Genomic DNA, 19,152 nt, shown 5'->3' on the forward strand with positions numbered 1-19,152 from the left:
CATTACCTGACTACAGATTATACTACAAAGCTATAGTAACCAAAAGAGCACAGTACTGGCATCAAAACAGACACATAGACCAATGGGACAGAATAGAGAACCCTGAAATAAATTCGTGCATTTACAGTGAACTCATTTCTGACGAAGGTACCAAGAACATCCACTGGAGAAGGGACAGTGTCTTTAATAAATGGTACTGGGAAAACTGGATATCCACATGCAGAAAAATGAAACTAGACCCTGATCTCTTGCCATATACAAAAATCAAATCCAAATGAATTCAAAACTTAAATGTAAGACCTGAAACTATGAAGCTACTAGAAGAAAATATTGGGTAAACACTTCAGGATATTGGTATGGGCAAACATTTTTTGAGTAAGACCTCAAAGACCTCAAAGACCACAGGCAACCAAAGCAAAAATGAACAGATGAGATCACATCAAGCTAAAAAGCTTCTGTAGAGCAAAGAAAACAATCAACAAAATGAAGAGACAACCCATTGAATTGAAAAAATGTTTGCAAATTACCCATCTGACAAGAGATTAGTAATCAGAATATATAAGGAGCTCAAAGAACTCAACAATAAATAATCAAATAATCTGATTGAAAAATGGGCAAAAGATCTGAACAGACATTTCTCTAAAGAAGACATATGAGGCCGGGCGCGGTGGCTCAAGCCTGTAATCCCAGCACTTTGGGAGGCCGAGACGGGCGGATCACGAGGTCAGGAGATCGAGACCATCCTGGCTAATATGGTGAAACCCCGTCTCTACTAAAAATACAAAAAACTAGTTGGGCAAGGTGGCAGGCGCCTGTAGTCCCAGCTACTCGGGAGGCTGAGGCAGGAGAATGGCGTAAACCCGGGAGGCGGAGCTTGCAGTGAGCTGAGATCCGGCCACTGCACTCCAGCCTGGGCGACAAAGCGAGACTCCGTCTCAAAAAAAAAAAAAGAAGACATATGAATGGCCAACAGGTATATGGGTATATGAAAAATGCTCAACATCATCGATCATCAGAGAAATGCAAATTTAAAACCACAATGAGATATCACCTCACCCAGTTAAGATGGCTTTTATCCAAAAGACAGGCAATAACGGATGCTGGCAAGGATGTGGAGAAAGGGGAACACTTATACACTATTGGTGGGAATGTAGTACAGGCACTGTGGGGAACAGCAGGAGGCTCCTCAAAAAACTAAAATGGAGCTACCATATGATCCAGCAATCTCACTGCTGCGTATATATCTAAAAGAAAGGAAATCAGTATATCAAAGAGATATCTACACTTCTGTGTTTATTTGCAGCACTATTCAAAATAACCAAGGTATGGAATCAGCTTAAGTGTCCATCAATAGATGAATAGATAAAGAAAATCTGGTATAAATACACAATGGAGTATTATTCATCCATAAAAAAGAATAAAATCTTGTCATTTGCAATAACATGGATGGAACTGGAGGCTATTTTTGTTAAGAGAAACAAGCCAGGCACAAAAATACAAATATCACATGTTCTCACTCATATATGGGAGATAAAAAATTTGATCACATGAAGGCAGTGAATAGAATGATGGGTTCCACAGGCTGGGAAGACTAATAGGGAGAGGGAGATAAAGTGGGGATGTTTAATGGATACAAAAATATGTTAGATAAAATGCATAAGATCTAGTATTTTGTAGCACAATAGGATGACTATAGTTAATAATAATATATTGTATATTTTAAAATAACTAAAATAGTGGAATTAGAGTGTTCCAATTCCACTTTGGAATTGTTGACTTTCTAACTTGAACATATTAGCTCGATTCCAGTCATAAATGGTTTGTGTCCAGGCTGAGGCAGTTCGTAGCAAAGGCTTTATCAGTTAAAGTGATATTAGGAAGGTTACCTTTCTGTTAATTTTTAATCCTTAAATAATTTCATATCTTGCTTCCTAAATTTGACAAGCTCTTTTTGATCTACATGGATTCTTCTTCCCCCAGGGCCTATATTTCATTGACAGTTACATAGGAGTGCACCAGGAAAATGACCCTGGAACATCTTGTAGGGTCAGGAAGTAAGTTCTTGAAATGCAAAAGAAAAAACCCCATAATGATGGGGTTCAACTGAAAGAGTCAACTGAAGGAGCTCCCAATAATTAGAGCTGGAAAAAACTCGAGTAACAAAATCAATCACTATTATTGGCTAGTAACTCAAAGGACAAAAATAAATATCCATGGATCCATTCTGATATAAATAAATGGCAGCAGAATTTTAAATAATTTATATAGACACCCTTAATGAGATGGGGTGTAACTCTCTGCTCCTTAAATCTGGGCTGAATATAGTAACTTCCTTGCAAAGAGTACAGTACGGAAAGAAAGAAAAAAAGAGTAACTTTACAGTGAAGAAACCTAATAAAGGCTACCTCAGCCAAGGAGCCCAGATCAATATCAACCGTGATAAGTCATGCTGATATGATGATGTGAAAATGACTTGAAATGATGTGATAAAAATGACTTTACCTCTTTGATCTTTCTCCCCAAACCACATTATCCCAGTCCAATCATGAGAAAATGGCAGAAAAATCTTTTTTTTTTTTTTTTGAGATGGAGTCTCCCTCTCTCGCCCAGTTTGGAGTACAGTGGCGTGATCTCCACTCACTGCAGGCTCCACCTCCAGGGTTCACACCATTCTCCTGCCTCAGCCTCCCAAGTAGCTGGGACTACAGGCGCCCACCGCCACACCCGGTTAATTTTTTGCATTTTTAGTAGAGACGGGGTTTCACCGTGTTAGCCAGGATGGTCTTGATCTCCTGACCTCGTGATCCGCCCGCCTTGGCCTCCCAAAGTGCTAGGATTACAGGCGTGAGCCACCGTACCTGGCCCAGAAAAATCTTAATCAAAGGATAGTCTACTAAATATTTAACCAGTACTCCTCAAAACTGCCAAGGTCATCAAAAACAAGGAAAGGGCTGGGCACAGTGGTTCACGCCTGTGATTCCAGGACTTTGAGAGGCCAAGGTGGGAGGATTGCTTGAGCCTAGGAGTTTGAGGCCGGCCTTGACAACATAGGGAAATCCTGTCTATACAAATAAAATATAAAAGAATTAGCCAGGCATGGTGGCATACACCTGTGTTTCCAGAAACTCAAGAGGCTGAGGTGGCAGTATCTCTTGAGCACAGGTGGTCAAGGCTGGAGTGATTACACACTATACTCCAGCCTGGGTGACAAAGCAAGACACTGACTCAAAAAAAAAAAAAAAAAAAAAAAAAAAAATAGTGAGATACTGTTATAGACAAAGGAACATAGGAAGACATGACAACTGAATAAAATGTGATATGCTAGATGGGATTCTGCAACATTAGGCATTAGGCATACATTGAAGAAATTCAAATCAAGTCCTCGCTTCAGTTAATAAATAAGACATCAATACGGATTCAGTAATTGTGACAAATATACCATTAGATATTAATAATACAGGAAACTGTGGGGCATATAGGAACTGTGTGTGCTATCTTTACAAAAATTCTGTATAACTAAAACTCTTCTAAAATGAAACATTTATTTTAAACATCTGTATGAGAATTTGCATGTACATCAGTAAATTACACTAAATGCCTCAAGATAATAATACTCTCATAGGATCTCTGAGACTAAATGTTTTATAATCTGCATAGGAAAAGGACTCATTCCAAATGCAAAGATGCATGATGGCATAAGTTTGCATGTCTGCACTGCTCAGTAATTTCTTTGATTCCTATGAGATACAAAGAAGTTAAGTGCTTAGCCAAGGTCTTGCAAACATTGAACAAAAGAGCAGAACATTAACTCAGGTCAACTGTCAAATGAAATTATACTAGTCTCTAACTCCTAGGAAAGCACCTTGGATACACTCTTAACATTTCCTGTGGTTGATCTCTTCCACCAATGAGAGTATCTTGGGTATAGATTTCTAGTGGCAGAAGCTAGTTCATCCTCTAGACTATTCTACTATTCCTTGTGGTGACAAAGTGTACATGAGTGGGAGCCATTCTGTACACTTGTACTACAGGTGGTACATACTCAGATTTTTTTTTTTTTTTTTTAGACAGTCTCTCTCTGCCGCCCAGGCTGCAGTGCACTGACATGATCCAGGTTTTTGCTTGGTCACCCAGGCTGTAGTGCAGTGGCACCATCATAACTCACTGCAACCGCAACCTCCCGGACCCACGTGATCCTGATTAAGTTACAAAGAATTGGCGGGGCGCTGTGGCTCACGCCTGTAATCCCAACACTTTGGGACCCCAAGGCGGGCGGATCACGAGGTCAGGAGATCGAGACCATCCTGGCTAACACGGTGAAACGCCGTCTCTACTGAAAATAGAAAAAAATTAACCAGGTGTGGTGGCGGGTGCCTGTAGTCCCAGCTACTCGGGAGGCTGAGGCAGGAGAAGTGCATGAACCCGGGAGGCGGAGCTTGCAGTGAGCGGAGATCACGTCACTGCACTCCAGCCTGGGCCACAGAGTGAGACTCTGTCTCAAAAAAAAAAAAAGTTTTGTTTTGCTTTGCTTCGTTGAGAGAGGAGGGGAATGTGAAAGGGCAACTTTCCTCTCTCTGCTGAGATTGAGAATACAGAAGCAATAGAAAGCTGATGCTTCCATACACAGCTGTTTCCCTTGCCCTGAATGCTACCTTAGGACCTTCCTTAGAACCAAGGCAGCTGAGGAGTTGAGTTTGCGCCTCCTCCATCGTAGACAGGATAATACACAAGAGTTTGAAGAGAGCATGCAGCTCTACCAACTTGACTCTTCCCTTGCTTTCTTTTCCCTGTCTATGCTTCCCATCTCCTTTTTTCAGTTCCCTCTTTTCTGGGAATGCAGTCTTGAAGGGAGGAGAAGCACTGAGAAAAGGAGATAGTTGAAAAACCTTTGCTGGCAACCTCCTACCTAGACACAGGTGTGTAGGCATCTCACAGCCTATAGGCCCTGAACCAATGCATCAGCTACACTGGCTTCTTTTTACCAAATAAAATAAAAGCCAGGCATGGTGGCTCATGCCTGCAATCCCAGCACTTTGGGAGGCTGAGGTGGAAGGATTGTTTGAGGTCACGAGTTTAAGACCAGCCCAGGCAACATAGAGAGACCCTGTCTCTACAAAAAAAAGGAAAAGAAAAAGAAAAAAAGAGACAAGCTTAGGCAACATAGTGAGACCCTGTATTTACAATTTTTTTTTTTTTAAATTAGACATGCATGGTAATGCACACCTGTGGTCCTAGCAGCTCAGGAGGCTGAGGTGGGAGGATCACTTGAGCCCAGGAGATCGAGGCTGCAGTGAGCCATGATTGCACTACTTCACTCCAGTCTGGGCAACAGAGTGAGACCTTGTCTTTATTAAAAAAAAAATATATATATATATAAGCTGCATAAATGACAGTTTTAATTGATAATATTAATATCTTGATTTAGGCCAGAAGTCATTGCTCATGCCTGTAATTCTAGTACTTTGTGAGGCTGAGGTGGGAGGATTGTTTGTGACCAGCCTGGGCAACGTGAGGAGACTCTCGTCTCTACCAAAAACCAAAAACAAACAAAAAAGCTTAATATACACATTGCACCAATTCACTTGAATGTTAGAAATGTACCTTTTGCTGGAGCCTGTCGGTAGGTTGGGGGCTAGTGGAGGGATAGCATTAGGAGAAATACCTAATGTAGGTGACGGGTCGATGAGTGCAGCAAACCACCATGGCACGTGTATACCTGTGTAATAAACCTGCATGTTCTGCACATGTATCCCAGAATTTAAAGTCTAAAAAAAAAAAAAGAAAGAAAAAAAAAAAAAGAAAGAATAAAGATGTTGAAGAAAAGTTTAAAAAAGAAATGTACCTTTTGCTATAAAACAGAAAAATGAGGGCAAACTTAAACATCTCACCCAATATGAAGTCTTTGGTGGTGTCAGTGTTCTGAATTTTGGCCATTCTAATAGGTGTACTGTAGAATCTCATTGTTGTTTTAATTCGCAATTCCTTAATGATTAATAGTTTGGGCATCTTTTCATATGCTTTTTGGTATCTGTATGTCTCCTTTCATGAGGTGTCTGTGAACACCTTTTGCTCATTTTAATTTTATTTATTATTTTTATTTTATTTTTACTTTTGAAACAGGGTCTTGCTCTGTAGCCCAGGCTGGAGTGCAGTGATGTCATCATGGCTCACTGTAGCTTTGACTTCCTGGGCTCAAGGAATCCTCCTCAACCTCTTGAGTAGTCGGGACTATAGGCACATATCACCACACTGGGCTAATTTTTAAATTTTACTTTTTAGTAGAGATGGGGTCTCGATTGTTGCCCAAGCTGGTCTCTCAAACTCCTGATTTGCCCATTTTCATATTGGGTTTGGTTTCTTATCACTGAGTTTTAAGAGGTGTGTGTGTGTGCGTGTGCATGTGCGTTTTTAATATCACATTTTAAGTATTTCACTCCATTTTCTTTGTGCTTATCAGGTCTCTGATGAGAAGCTGTCATTCTTAGCCTTGTTCCTCAATAGGTACGTTTTAATATTTCCTCTGACCTCTTTCGAGATTTAATTTGTCTGTAATTTTCTGTAGTTTAAATATCATGTACCTACATGTAGTGTGTTTGTTTGCTTTGTTGGTTTTTGGTATTTATTCTGCTTGGTGTTCTCTGGACTTCTATGATGTGTAGTTTGGAGTCTGTCATTAATTTTGGAAAGTTTGTAGTCATTATTGCTTCAAATATTGCTTCCGTTCCCTTCTCTCTTTCTTCTCTTTCTGGTATTCCAATTATACATAAGTTATATTTTTGACAGTACTTGGCCTCTGCAGATTTTCCTCTTTTTTTCTCTATTCAGTCCAGCTCGGGAAGTTTGTATTGATCTGTCTTCAAGTTAATACATTCTTAACTTGACTTGACAGTGTCAAGTACACTGGCAAGCCCAACAAAGGCTTTCTTTATTTCTGTTACAGTATTTTTGGTATCTGACATTTCAATTTCTCTGCTTATCTTCTTCACCTGTTCTTGCATATTGTCTTTTTTTCCCCCATTAAAGTCTTTAACATATTGGCCATAGTTATTTTAAAGTCCCTGTCTCATAATTCCAACATTTTTTTCACATGAGTCTGGTTCTGATGCTTGTCTTATCTCTTCAGACATTTCTTGTAATATCTTTTGACATGCCTTGAATTTTTTTGTTGAAAGCTCTACAGTAAATGTGTGAGGATTGATGTTAATCTTGCTGGAGTTGAGCTTTGTTTAATGTTTGCTGTAGCTGTAGATTCCAGAGGCTTCAAATTCCTCTAGTGTTCTCAGCTTTGTCTCTTCTGTTGATTTTGGGCTTCCCTAAGTTCTTCTCTTTAGAAAAGGTCTGCGTCTTGCAGCTTTTTAAGTTATACTTCACTACTATTATAGTACAGTAAGTTGGAGCATGGTGGCTCATGCTTGTAATCCCAGCACTTTGGGAGGTCAACGTGGGCAGATCACTTGAGGCAAGGAGTTCGAGACCAGCCTGGCCAACATGGTAAAACCCTGTCTCTATTAAAAATACAAAACAAAACAAAACAAAACAAAAAAGCTGGGCATGGTGGCATGTATCTGTAATCCCCAGCTGCTAGGGAGGCTGAGGCATGAAAATCGTTTGAACCCGGGAAGTGGAGGTTGCAGTGAGCTGAGATTGGGCCACTGCACTCCAGCCTGGGTGACAGAGTAAGATTCTGTCTCTAAAGAAAATTAGTACTAATATATATAATATTATTTTATTATAATATATGAGTATAGTGGAGCCTTGCTGGAGTGGTGGTGAGACATAGAGGAGAGGGAGCTGTTTATAATCTTCCCAATCTCTATCTTTCACTGGGTCTACGTGTCTGGCCTGTGACCTTCATAAGTATTTCTTCTTATGTAACTTTCCCTCTGCCATAGGTGAGATGGGAAGACAGGGGCTGGAGTGAGAAGAAAGCCCTTTCCTTGTGACTCTGGCACAAGGCTCTGGTGAAGTTGCTTTCCCTGGAGAGCAGGACTTCCTTTGATATGGAGAGTGCTTTGGGCCTATTTCACAATTACTTTACCCTTCATCCCTACCAGAGCCATAAGAGCAACTTTCTTAGATCTTTACCTTGAGAATTTGGTGGGACAGGCCCCCACTCTCATGCTAGTCTGTACTCAGCCTCCAGCAATTCATCAAAAGCACCATGTAAGTGTTCCTACCAGTTTATGGTTTCAGCAACTTCTTCTCTTGAAGGGCAGATTCCAGCTGTAAGTCTCTAAGTTAACCTTTCCCTCCAGATTTCAGTGTAGCAGTTTGCCCTGAAAACTCAGTTCTCTGGTGGGTTCAAGAAAAGTCATTGATTTTCACTTTGTCCAGATTTTTCTTATTGTAAAAATGGGAGTGACAACATTCAAGCTCTTTACTTGTTAGAGCTGAAACTGGAAATCTTTTAGTAAAGATTTTCTTATTGAATCAATTGGTTAAAAGAAAAACTTGGTCAGGCACGGTGGCTCATGCGTGTAATCCCAGCACTTCGGGAGGCCGAGGTGGGCAGATCACTTGAGGTCAGGAATTTGAGACCAGCCTGGCCAACATAGCAAAACCCTGTCTCTACTAAAAATACAAAACTTAGCTGTGATTGGTGGCGGGCACCTGTAATCCCAGCTACTGGGGAGACTGAGGGAGGAAAATTGCTTGGACCCAGGAGGCAGATGTTGCAGTGAGCCAAGATCGTGCCACTGCACTCCAGCCTGGGCGACAGAGTGAGCAGAGCGACTTTGTCTCAAAAAAAAAAAAAAAAAAAAAAAAGAAAGAATGAAAAAGAAAAAGAAAAACTTCAGCTGAATTAAATTGAAAGGAGTTTAATTGAGCAATGAATGCTTTGCAAGTTGGGCAGCCCCCAGAATCACAGCAGATTCAGAGAGACTCCGGGGATGCCTCGTGGTCAGAACAAATTTATAGATTTAAAAAAGGGAAGTGACATACAGAAATCAGAAGTGGGGCACAGAAACAGCTGAATTGGTTACAGGTTGGTGTTTGCCTTATTTGAACACAGTTTGAACACTTAGGAGTCTATGCGTGATTGGCCAAGACTCAGTTACTGTTACAGGTGCATACTCCTAAATTAGATTTTCGATCTTGTCTGCCTATAAAACTAGGTTACAGTTCGTCCACAAGAACTCAAATATAGAAATACAGAGTCCTTCTCAGGCCATATTTAGTTTGCTTTAACACTGTGTAAGACAGAGAAATATATGGAAATTGTACATAGGCAGTGAACAATTAGATTCAAGGTTAACTCGAATAACTGAACTCTGTAAGATTGGCCTTAGTAGACAATAAACTGCTATTTATGAAGATCCTAATTCTTTTTAGAACAGGAGAGTTGGAAGTCTTTCCATGATGAAATAAATCTAAATTACATGTTTTGCGGTGCCACAAACTGGGAGAGAATACCAATGATACCAAGTATTAGGTCACATATGACCCTGGGCATATTATTTAATCTTTCTTGCCTTCAGTTTTCTCATCTGGAAAATGAGTTGTGTGAGGTTTAGAGAGAATGTATGTAATGAAGTTAGAAATAGCACTTATTAGGTGCTCAACAAATGTTAGCAATTACTTCCTGTTAATTAAAAAGAATCGTTGGAAGAATGAATTAAAAATAGAATTTTGGGAGTATTAATTGTAAATAAAGCATGTCTTGAAAACTCAGTGTTTTAATAAGGCAGACAAACTTACCAGTACACCAAATTACTGAGTGACTATAAAAACCCAGGCCAAATTCAGTCCAATCCCAAGGGAAAGCTAGCACTTAATCCTACCCTGCCACCTGCTGGCCCGTGACAGACCAAAAATAACTATCTAGAAGTTCCAATTTCTCACTAAGTGTAAATAGTGGTAGAAATTAAGTTTATCTTAGACAAGTGATTAGGGCATGAGTCTTCAAGTATTTTTACTAGTGAACCACAGTATGAGAATCCTTATGTGTGATAACCACAGTAATTTTTATTGACAACATTGATGAGTAGAGATGGTTTTGTTAAGCATCTCAGTAATCCTTATGTGTGAGTGCCACAGTAAGTTGTATTTATTGATAACATTGATGAGTAGAGCTGATTTTATTAAGCATCTTATAATTATCTAGGGTTCAAATATGAATCAAGGGCAGGCAGGGTGCAGTGGCTGACACCTGTAATCCCAGAACTTTGGAAGGCTGAAGTAGGCAGATCGCGTGAGTCCAGGAGTTCGAGACCAGCCTGGGTACCATGGCAAAACTCTGTCTCTACTAAAAATATAAAAAATTAGCCACGCATGGTGGCATGTGCCCGTGGTCCCAGCTCCTCGGGGGACTGAGGCGGGAGGATGGTTTGAGCCCAGGAGTTCAAGGCTTCAGTGAGCCCTGATTGTGTCACTGCACTCCTGCCTGGGTGAGGCCCTATCTCAAACAACAACAACAACAACAGCAACGATGACTCAATGGCATGTGGAAACTTTATTTATTGCTATTTTCCCTCTGGATGTTAATTTTCATAGTTTTATTATGGCTTAATTTTGGTGGTATTCATCTTGAACTGATTCAAATTACATAATTAATTATAATCAGCTTCAATTATTATGATTAATTATAATTTACTAGACTAGAGGTCCCTATGAAACAGAATTGCCTGGTTCTTATTTCGTACTTACAGAATTGGAATATTTTTGGCTAAGGTTCGGGAAGTACTATTTTTTAAAAGCTTTCTATGCTCACAGTGAAGCAGTGAAAAATCACTGTTAAAATTTGACAGCTTTTTTTCATTTATAGTGCTTTAAATCTGTATAAATTCTGAGATAAAATACTAAGCTATTATATAATTTCTTACTAGACATCAGAAAAAAAATTTAAACATTAATAGAATCAGAAAACAGAAAAAAGCAAGCCATTATAGAGGAACAAAATAATATTCTTGAGATAATTGAATATATTTTTTTCAACACAAATGTAGATAATGCTGAGGAAAAAAAGAGAAAGATACTAGTTTCATTAGAACATAGAATTGAGAGCAGGATGGGAATTTACTTTTTACCTTCATGTCAACCACAAGAGATTAATTTAAACAAAAATTAGAAGAGAAATAAATAGGATATACATTTGTATAACATTTTCTCAGTTTGGGTATATGGCCAGGTAACCTGAATGTTAAAACATGGGTCATTCTTGTTGGAAACTATCACAAGCAAAAAAAAAAGAAAAGAAAAAGAAAAAAGAAAACTCTTTAAAAAGAAGAGCACAGGTGGAAGCTTTTGGAAGCTTTTAAACACAAACTTTTTCAAACAGGAAAAAGTTACTAGATTCTGGTTACTTGATTGTACCTTGAAGGAGTCTGCCTTTATTAAAAACTGTCTGGAGATGAAAAATATCAACGCTATTATGCAAATGGATGAAAAGACTGGCATATATTACCTCTTCTTAGAAACCATAAAGAAAATGAAAAAGCACATCAGCAAAGTGTTAAGTATTCAAAGATAAAAGCTGATTTGAAAAGTATAGTATGTGTAGTTATTGGTGCTGTGAAATAGAGTTTATATTTAGAAGATAAAATATAAAACCAAATAGTTAACACTATCATATTGAATAAAATCATTTTATTATTTAAATAAAGCAAGAATTCTAAATATTGTCCAGTTACTTTAGTTACAACATGTATAGATCCCAGATAGAACAAATAACAATTGTGTTAGATTTATAGACTTCTAAAATCCTGTATTTCTATATGTGAATATAGATTTTGCTAGCAGATGACATAACTGTGGAATCATCTGATCTGCATATTTAATAGATTACTTATAAACACAGACTAGAAACCAAAATAATGTGAGGGGAAGGAGATCTTTTGATCTGGTACCATGTATTTCTGTTCTTGTAACGTCTTGAAAGCATGTCACCACCATCTTGGTTCAGTTACTTCTCCATAAAAGTAAAAGCAGTAAGAGATTAACCAAAGCCTGAATTCAAAGTAAATGCCAAAAAAGTTTCTTACAGCAGCGTAAAAATTGTGACAGTGAAAAGAAATAACCTGACTGAAGTTTGAAATGCTACAGTTTTGAGGTAAAGGATGTTATGGCAAACTGAAAATAATCTTCCCTTAAAAAAATAAAGTCCCTTCTTGTTCATTGATATCTAGGAAACTGAAATCTGGTTCTGGTAATAATAATAATATAATTACTATTAAAAATGTGAAGGTCAGAGATATGACAGTACCACAATTTATGTACATAAAGAAAACATTGATTTCGACAGGAAGATTTCCAACAAGTATTACAGAGCACTCCATACTCGTTGTGCATTCTTTAAACTTCATGGTAAAAAAAAAAAAAAAAAAAGGTGAAACTCTTTTTGTAAACTTTCTTTTGAGACAGCGTTTCCCTCTGTCACCCAGGCTGGAGTGCAGTAGTTCTATCATAGCTCACTATAACCTTGAACTTCTCAGCTCAAGTGATCCTCTCACCTTAGCCTCCTGAGTAGCTAAGACTACAGGTGTGCATCACCACACCTGGCAAATTTTTTAAAATTCTTTTTTGTTTTTGAGATGGAGTTTCACTCCTGTTGCCCAGCCTGGAGTAGAATGGCGCAATCATGGCTCAACGCAACCTCCGCCTCCCGAGTTCAAGCTATTCTCCTGCCTCAGCCTCACAAGTAGCTGGGATTACAGGCATGTGCCATCATGCCCAGCTAATTTTGTATTTTTAGTAGAGACAGGGTTTCTCCATGTTGGTCAGGCTGTTCTCGAACTCCCGACCTCAGATGATCCACCTGCCTTGGCCTCCCAAACTGCTGGGATTACAGGTGTGAGCCACCACGCCTGGCCTAATTTTTAAATTTTTTTGTAGAGATGGGTTCAGGCCAGGAGTTCAAGAGCTCAGGCAGCTCTTGAACTCCTGGCCTGAACAATCCTTCTGCCTTAGCCTCCCAAAGTGTTGGGATTACAGGTGTGAGCCACCGCCTGACGGCTTTTAAACTATTGAAAATTTTGTATAATCCAAGAATTATACAATTACCTTTTAGCTGTTGGAACATTGTTGAAACATTGAAACGGACATTTACTCAGGTTAATTTTGAAACCCTTGTAAAATACATGATATAGAAGTCCAGTTGAGGCTATCCTGCTACTAATACTCAATTAGAGGCAGTAAACAATGTTCTTTTATAAATTATTGATATTTTAACAGATAAATTGTCTAGATAATATGTAAAATGCTAGTCAAAGTTATATTTTTGAAAACATCAATATTTAAATGTATTTGCTCAGTACCAATTTGGCATGACTTTTTGTTGTAAACATTTTATATTTTAAATCATTTTTATTAAAAAAAATACACCTAATGACTTTGGAATGTGATATAGAGTTCTTGTGACTAAAATTTGAATTTTCCACTATTTTATATTAACAATTTGATTTATATAGCAAACAAAATGACTTTTATGAAGAATTTTGTTTTGTTCTCTGAGTATTCCCTGTTCTTACTTCTTGGATATGAGGCCTTATTTTCCTATTATTGGCGGGGGGGGGGAATATAATTTTTCTTTGAACCTCATAAAATTGTAGTTAGAACAGAACCCAGTGACAAAAGACAGATTAAAAAGAGCAAAATGAACAAGTTTATTAATGTGTGCAGTGTACATCACATGAGAGTAACTTTAATGGAAAGTAACTCAAAGCAGTGGCTGAGAACTCTGGCTTATATAACAGCTTCAACAAAGGACAATGCACTTGTAGAGAAATGACAGGAAAAAGGAAAACAGTTTTGGGCTTCCAAATGTGGGAAACCGTGGAAGGTAAATGTATGCAAAGAAACTAATGGAGTAAGATTAGTTTGCAGATTCCTCTGGTGCTGTCTCTGGGCTGCTATGACAACTAGAATTGTTTCCAGTAAAGGGCAATTTATATCCTCTGTTTAAGCAAAGTGGGAGGATAGGAAGAGCTCTTCCTGTGTTTGTTGCTTCTTAATTGTCTTTAGCTAAAAAATAATTTTTTATCAAAGAGGCATATTTTGGGGTTACATATTCTGTTTTATTTTTTCCACTATAAAAAGCTACGTAAAACAAGTGTAGAATCTACTGAACTATTATTAGGCATATATCCTCATACCTATCACCTAGGTCAAGAAATAGAACTGTGCCTTCCATTCCATAATTCTTTGAGCATTTCTTTATTTTCTGGCACTTCAAGATATTCCAGGTTATCTTGTACTTTCTTTGTGTCAGCCCTGGAATTAGCTGTTTCTTCAAAGAGCTCTAGATCATTTGAGTGGAAAAAAATGGTCTTTATAAACTGAGATCCGGGCAATGATTGTGCTCATCACTACCATTATTATCTTGCTAAATCAGATAATCTTTTAAAAAAGTTTTAAAGTACTGAAAGAATGTAATGATCTTTTCAGAGTTTTTGAGACATGCAATTTGAATAATTATGATGATAAACTGTTGCAAACTTACAAATAGAAACTAAGCGATGGATAATATTAGATGGGGTATCAATGTATGATGAACTACAAGTATTACTTTTTTTTTTTTTTTTGAGATGGAGTCTCTCTCTTGTCGCCCAGGCTGGAGTGCAATGGTGCGATCTCGGCTCACTGCAACCTCCACTTCTCGGGTTCAAGCGATTTTCTTGCCTCAGCCTCCTGTGTAGCTAGGATTACAGGCACGTGCCATCACACGTGGCTAATTTTTGTATTTTTAGTAGAGACGGGGTTTCACTATGTTGGCCAGGCTGGTGGTCTTGAACTCCTGACCTCAGGTGATCCACCTGCCTTTGCCTCCCAAAGTGCTGGGATTACAAGCATAACTCACTACGCCTGCCCAAATATTACATTTTCTCCCTAAATTTTAGTATGGACCCTCCCTCCGCTACTGGAGTATTGCCTCTATTTGTATTAATAGCAGTAGTTACCAGGCACATTTCCAAATTTTTTTTTTTTTAAGTTCTTTAGGATCTTTGTGAATATTGGTTGGCAGTGGAGAATATAGAGTCTTAAAACGTGTTAAAACATATTTAATGTCCTCAGTATCACAATTGGAAGCCTATCTAGGAGTCAGTTCTACAGAAAACAAGGTATTGGAGCAACTAAGCATAGAAACCATCATAAAGCTGTCATTTTAAGTGATCAATATATTAACTATTTTCATCACAAATTATTAAATCCTAATGACTTTGGAATGTGATATTGAGTTCTTGTGACTAAAATTTGAATTTTCCACTATTTTATGTTAACAATTTGATTTATGTAACACACAAAATGACTTCTATGAAGAATTTTGTTTTGTTCTCTGAGTATTCCCTGTTCTTATTTCTTGGATATGAGGCTTTATTTTGCTAAGAATATTGATAACGATTTTTTTGAAGGCTTATTTTGCTTTCTGCATTATTTACTAGTTTTGGCTTAAAACTTTTAAGTTAAAGGATTTCCTAAAATATTTGTTGGTCTTTGGTTATTCTCTCGCATTTAAGAATAAGGCTGATTAGAAATGAGTGAATGGAGGGCTTATTAACTGATAAGTTTCACTAAAGAGCAAGGGGGTGGTTAGTGACTTGCCATTTATTTGACAACTGCCAAAATGTCTTTTTTCTTTTACTCTTTTTTTTTTTTTTGAGGCAGAGTCTGGCTCTGTCACCCAGGCTGGAGTGCAGTGGCAGTATCAGGACTCACTGCAGCCTTGACTTCTGTAGGCTCAAGTGATCTTCCTGCCTCGGCCCCCTAGTTTCTGGGACTAAGGTGTGTGCCACCGAGCTTCGCTAATTTTTTTGAATTTTGGTACCGACAAGGTCTCACTATGTTGCCCAGGCTGGTCTTGATCTTCCAGGCTCAAGCAATCCTCCCACCTTGGCCTTGGAAAGTGCTGAGATTATAGCTGTGAGCCACCATGCCTGCTTCCTAGAGGTTATTATATTGAGATCTTTCTCTTGGGCATTCAGTTTTCCTAGAGTTGAACCTTCCAGTTTCTTGCCTGGGGTGCATACATGCCTGATTCCTACAGTTTTAGGAAAAAAGTGAGTTATAGCTGAGGGCCTTATTGTTCTGTGAGTATGCATATGTGGTATACATATGTAGTAAAGTACGCATCACATAAAATTTATCACTTTAGCCATTTGTAAGTATACAATTCAGTTGCATTAAATACATTCTCATTGTTGTGCAACCAATTGGCAGAACTCTTTTCATCTTGCCAAACTGGAACTCTGTACTGATTAAACAGTAACCCCCGCATTGGCCTCTCCCTGAGTCCCTGGCAACCACCATTCTACTTTCTCTCTCTATCATTTTGACAACTCTAAGTACCTCACGTAAATAGAACCATATATAGTATTTGTCCTTTTGTGACTGGCTTATTTCACTTAGCTTAATATTCTTAAGGTTTATCCACGTTGTGACATGTGTCAGAAATTCCTTCTTTTTGAAGGCTGAATAATATTCCATTTTATGTATTTATTATGTTTTGTTTACTCATTTATCAGTTGACAGACACTTGGGCTGCTTCCATCTTTTAGCGATTGTGAATAGTGCTGTGGTGAACACGGTGTGCAAATATCTGAGACCCTGCTTTCTTTTATTTTGGCTACACACACCCAGAAGTGAAAATGCTGGTGTAGAGTTCTGTTTTTAATTTTTTGAGGATGTATATATACTTTTATATAATCGCTCCTTATTGAGCTTTACTTTCTACCACATCTAGTGTCCCTGAGTGTGGAAATTCACTAGTTCACCTCCTGTCCTCACTCCCTTCCGGTAAGCCATGCCCTGTTTGGAGGATGGACATAGAGTTGAGAGTAGTGATCTGGATATGTGGGGTTGGAAAGGGAATTTGAGGGCCCAAAATTCTGCCTGTGAACTTTGAACTCAATTTTCCAATTTCCTTTGCCACAACTGAGCTCTCCCACCCCATCTGGTGTTTTCCTGGAGGCTGTAGGTAAATGTGTCAAAAAAACTCAATTCATTGAAAGCCAGTTCACTTAAATGGCCAACTTGCAATAACTTTTCTATTACCTCCTTTTTTTTTTTTTTGATGGAGTTTCACTCTTTGGCCCAGGCTGTAGTGAAGTGGGGTGATCCTGGCTCACTATAACCTCCGCCCCAGGGTTCAAGCGATTCTCCTGCCTCAGTCTCCAGAGCAGCTGGGATTATAGGTGTATGCCACGATGCCTGGCTAATTTTTATATTTTTAGTAGAGACAAGGTTTCACCATATTGGCCAGGCTAGTCTCGAACTCCTGACCTCAGGTGATCCAGTCATCTCGACCTCCCAAATTGCTGGAATTACAGGTGTGAGCCACTGTGCCCGGCCTCTATTACCTACTTCTTTACGTTAGTTATCATTTTGTCTCCATAATAGCATTTTAAGGTAAATTCAGTTTGATTCCGTTCCAGTTTCCTTGCTGTTGCAGCTAGAGTCTGAGGGGTCCAGAGGAAAAGGAAAACCTAGAGGGGCATTAGAAGAATGTAGAATATTTATTTTTATTCCTGAGGAAGTACAAACGCCGTGGATGGAAATCAGAGGTTATTAGCTGTTTACTTTTGGGCAAATCTTTTGACTCGTTGGTCCGAAATGTGCAAAACGAGGGTCAAAATTTTCATTCAGTTTGTACGTGGGTACACACACACTCAGGAACGCTTCGCAAAGTTGAACCTGGAGTAAATGTGTGAACACCCCTTAAAGGTTCAGCGTATGACGTCACCATAGTAACAACAACAGTGCGCATGCGTCTTTTTAAAGAGTCGGCGTGCTCCCGGCGTCGCTCAGTCCGCCCCCGTTTCCCCAGACTGCTCCTCCCTGCCGGAGCCAATTCGCCAGTCACAACCCTCCTTTTCATTGACGCCGTTGGCGCGTGCCCCGGTTTCAAAAGCTCGGGGGCGGGCTTTTGGGTTCGCGCATGCGCCTCTGTGCATTTTCCCCATGCTGTTTCCGCGATCCTGGCCCTAGGTGTCTCGTGTCTGGGGGTGAACCGAGATTTTGCCGCCACAGACGCAATGGGGAAAACTGCCGACTCTCCGGGTTCGGGAGCCCGACCCGACCCGGTGCGGAGCTTCAATCGCTGGAAGAAAAAACACAGCCACAGGCAGAACAAAAAGAAGCAGTTGAGGAAGCAACTGAAGAAACCCGAATGGCAAGTCGAGCGCGAGGGTATCAGCCGCCTCATGCAGAACTATGACAAGGTGAGGCCGGCGCTGGGGAGGGGGCTTGGGCCGGCCAGCAGCTGGGCGGCGTGTCACTGCGGCGAGGGGTTGCAGAATGGAGGCGGCGGATCTGTCACCGGGACCCTGCCGGGAATGGGAGGTCACGCCGGGTGCCACAGCTCAAACCTCTGCACCGTCCTGGCCACTCTTCTGCTTGCCACACTGTTCCTAAAAAAATGATAGAAATGCGGCGGTACCTAAGGGTAGGGAGACTAATCCTGTAATAGCTACAGTCATATCCATAGTAATAATACTGATGACAATAATGGTAATAATGACACCTGCATTTTAAAGCAGTCACCATGTGCTTACAGTAATTGTTTGACTTGATCTGAGGTATGGATATTAATAATCCTACTTAATAGGTAGGAGAATTGAGGTTCTAAGAGGAATGAAACTTGTCCGAATCTCTCACGCTTAGTAGGTGGTGTGGAATTGGAAGCTAGATCCATGTCTTTCTAATCCCAAAGCCTTTGCTTTTAACCATGAAGCCAGACTGCATGTCTCAACATCATCTGTGCTCCTTCCTGTGCCCACCTCATTTCTCCACAGGCTTCATGTCCGTATCCAAGAATTGGCCTAGAAAAGCTGGATCACTGGTATGTTTCTGTCACATATCATCCTCATATTGTAGCTGTTGTTCCCAGATGAGTATACCTGTAACGATCACTTTGACCTCCTGACTTCTTCCCCAAACTCCAGGCTCCACAGGTCTGTCAATTCCTTTTTTCCCTTTCTCTAAATCCCATGTTTGTTGGCCTTCACCCACATCATTCAGCTTCTCAGCCCCCTTCTAGTGCAGTACAATCAGGGATTTAATAGATGGAACATTCTTGGAATTAAAGTTGCCATTGTAACAAATTACCGCAAACTTGGTGGCTTAAAACAACAGAGATCTTGAGGTCAGGAGTTCGAGACCAGCCTGACCAACATGGTGAAACCCCCGCCTCTACTAAAAATACAAAAAAATTAGCCAGGC

The 19,152-nt window shown here is 39.6% G+C and overlaps 1 protein-coding gene across 2 annotated transcripts in view; it reads left to right on the top strand.

Annotated features, from left to right (window-relative positions):
• DDX10 (DEAD-box helicase 10) overlaps nucleotides 1–19,152 on the top strand; it is a 342,707-nt gene that overhangs the window by 49,918 nt on the left and 273,637 nt on the right. Inside the window, exons 1-2 of one of the 2 annotated variants that reach the window (XM_050758690.1) lie at nucleotides 6,487–6,501; nucleotides 17,920–18,152. In XM_050758690.1, coding sequence (XP_050614647.1) covers nucleotides 17,967–18,152 — 186 coding nt within the window. In that variant the 5' untranslated portion in view covers nucleotides 6,487–6,501; nucleotides 17,920–17,966. Of the gene's footprint in view, nucleotides 1–6,486; nucleotides 6,502–17,919; nucleotides 18,153–19,152 lie in introns of those variants that run through there. The other variant, XM_050758689.1, reaches the window with a different exon arrangement.

The sequence above is a fragment of the Macaca thibetana genome, chromosome 14, assembly GCF_024542745.1.
Source record: "Macaca thibetana thibetana isolate TM-01 chromosome 14, ASM2454274v1, whole genome shotgun sequence".
Classification (NCBI taxonomy): Eukaryota; Metazoa; Chordata; class Mammalia; order Primates; family Cercopithecidae; genus Macaca; species Macaca thibetana.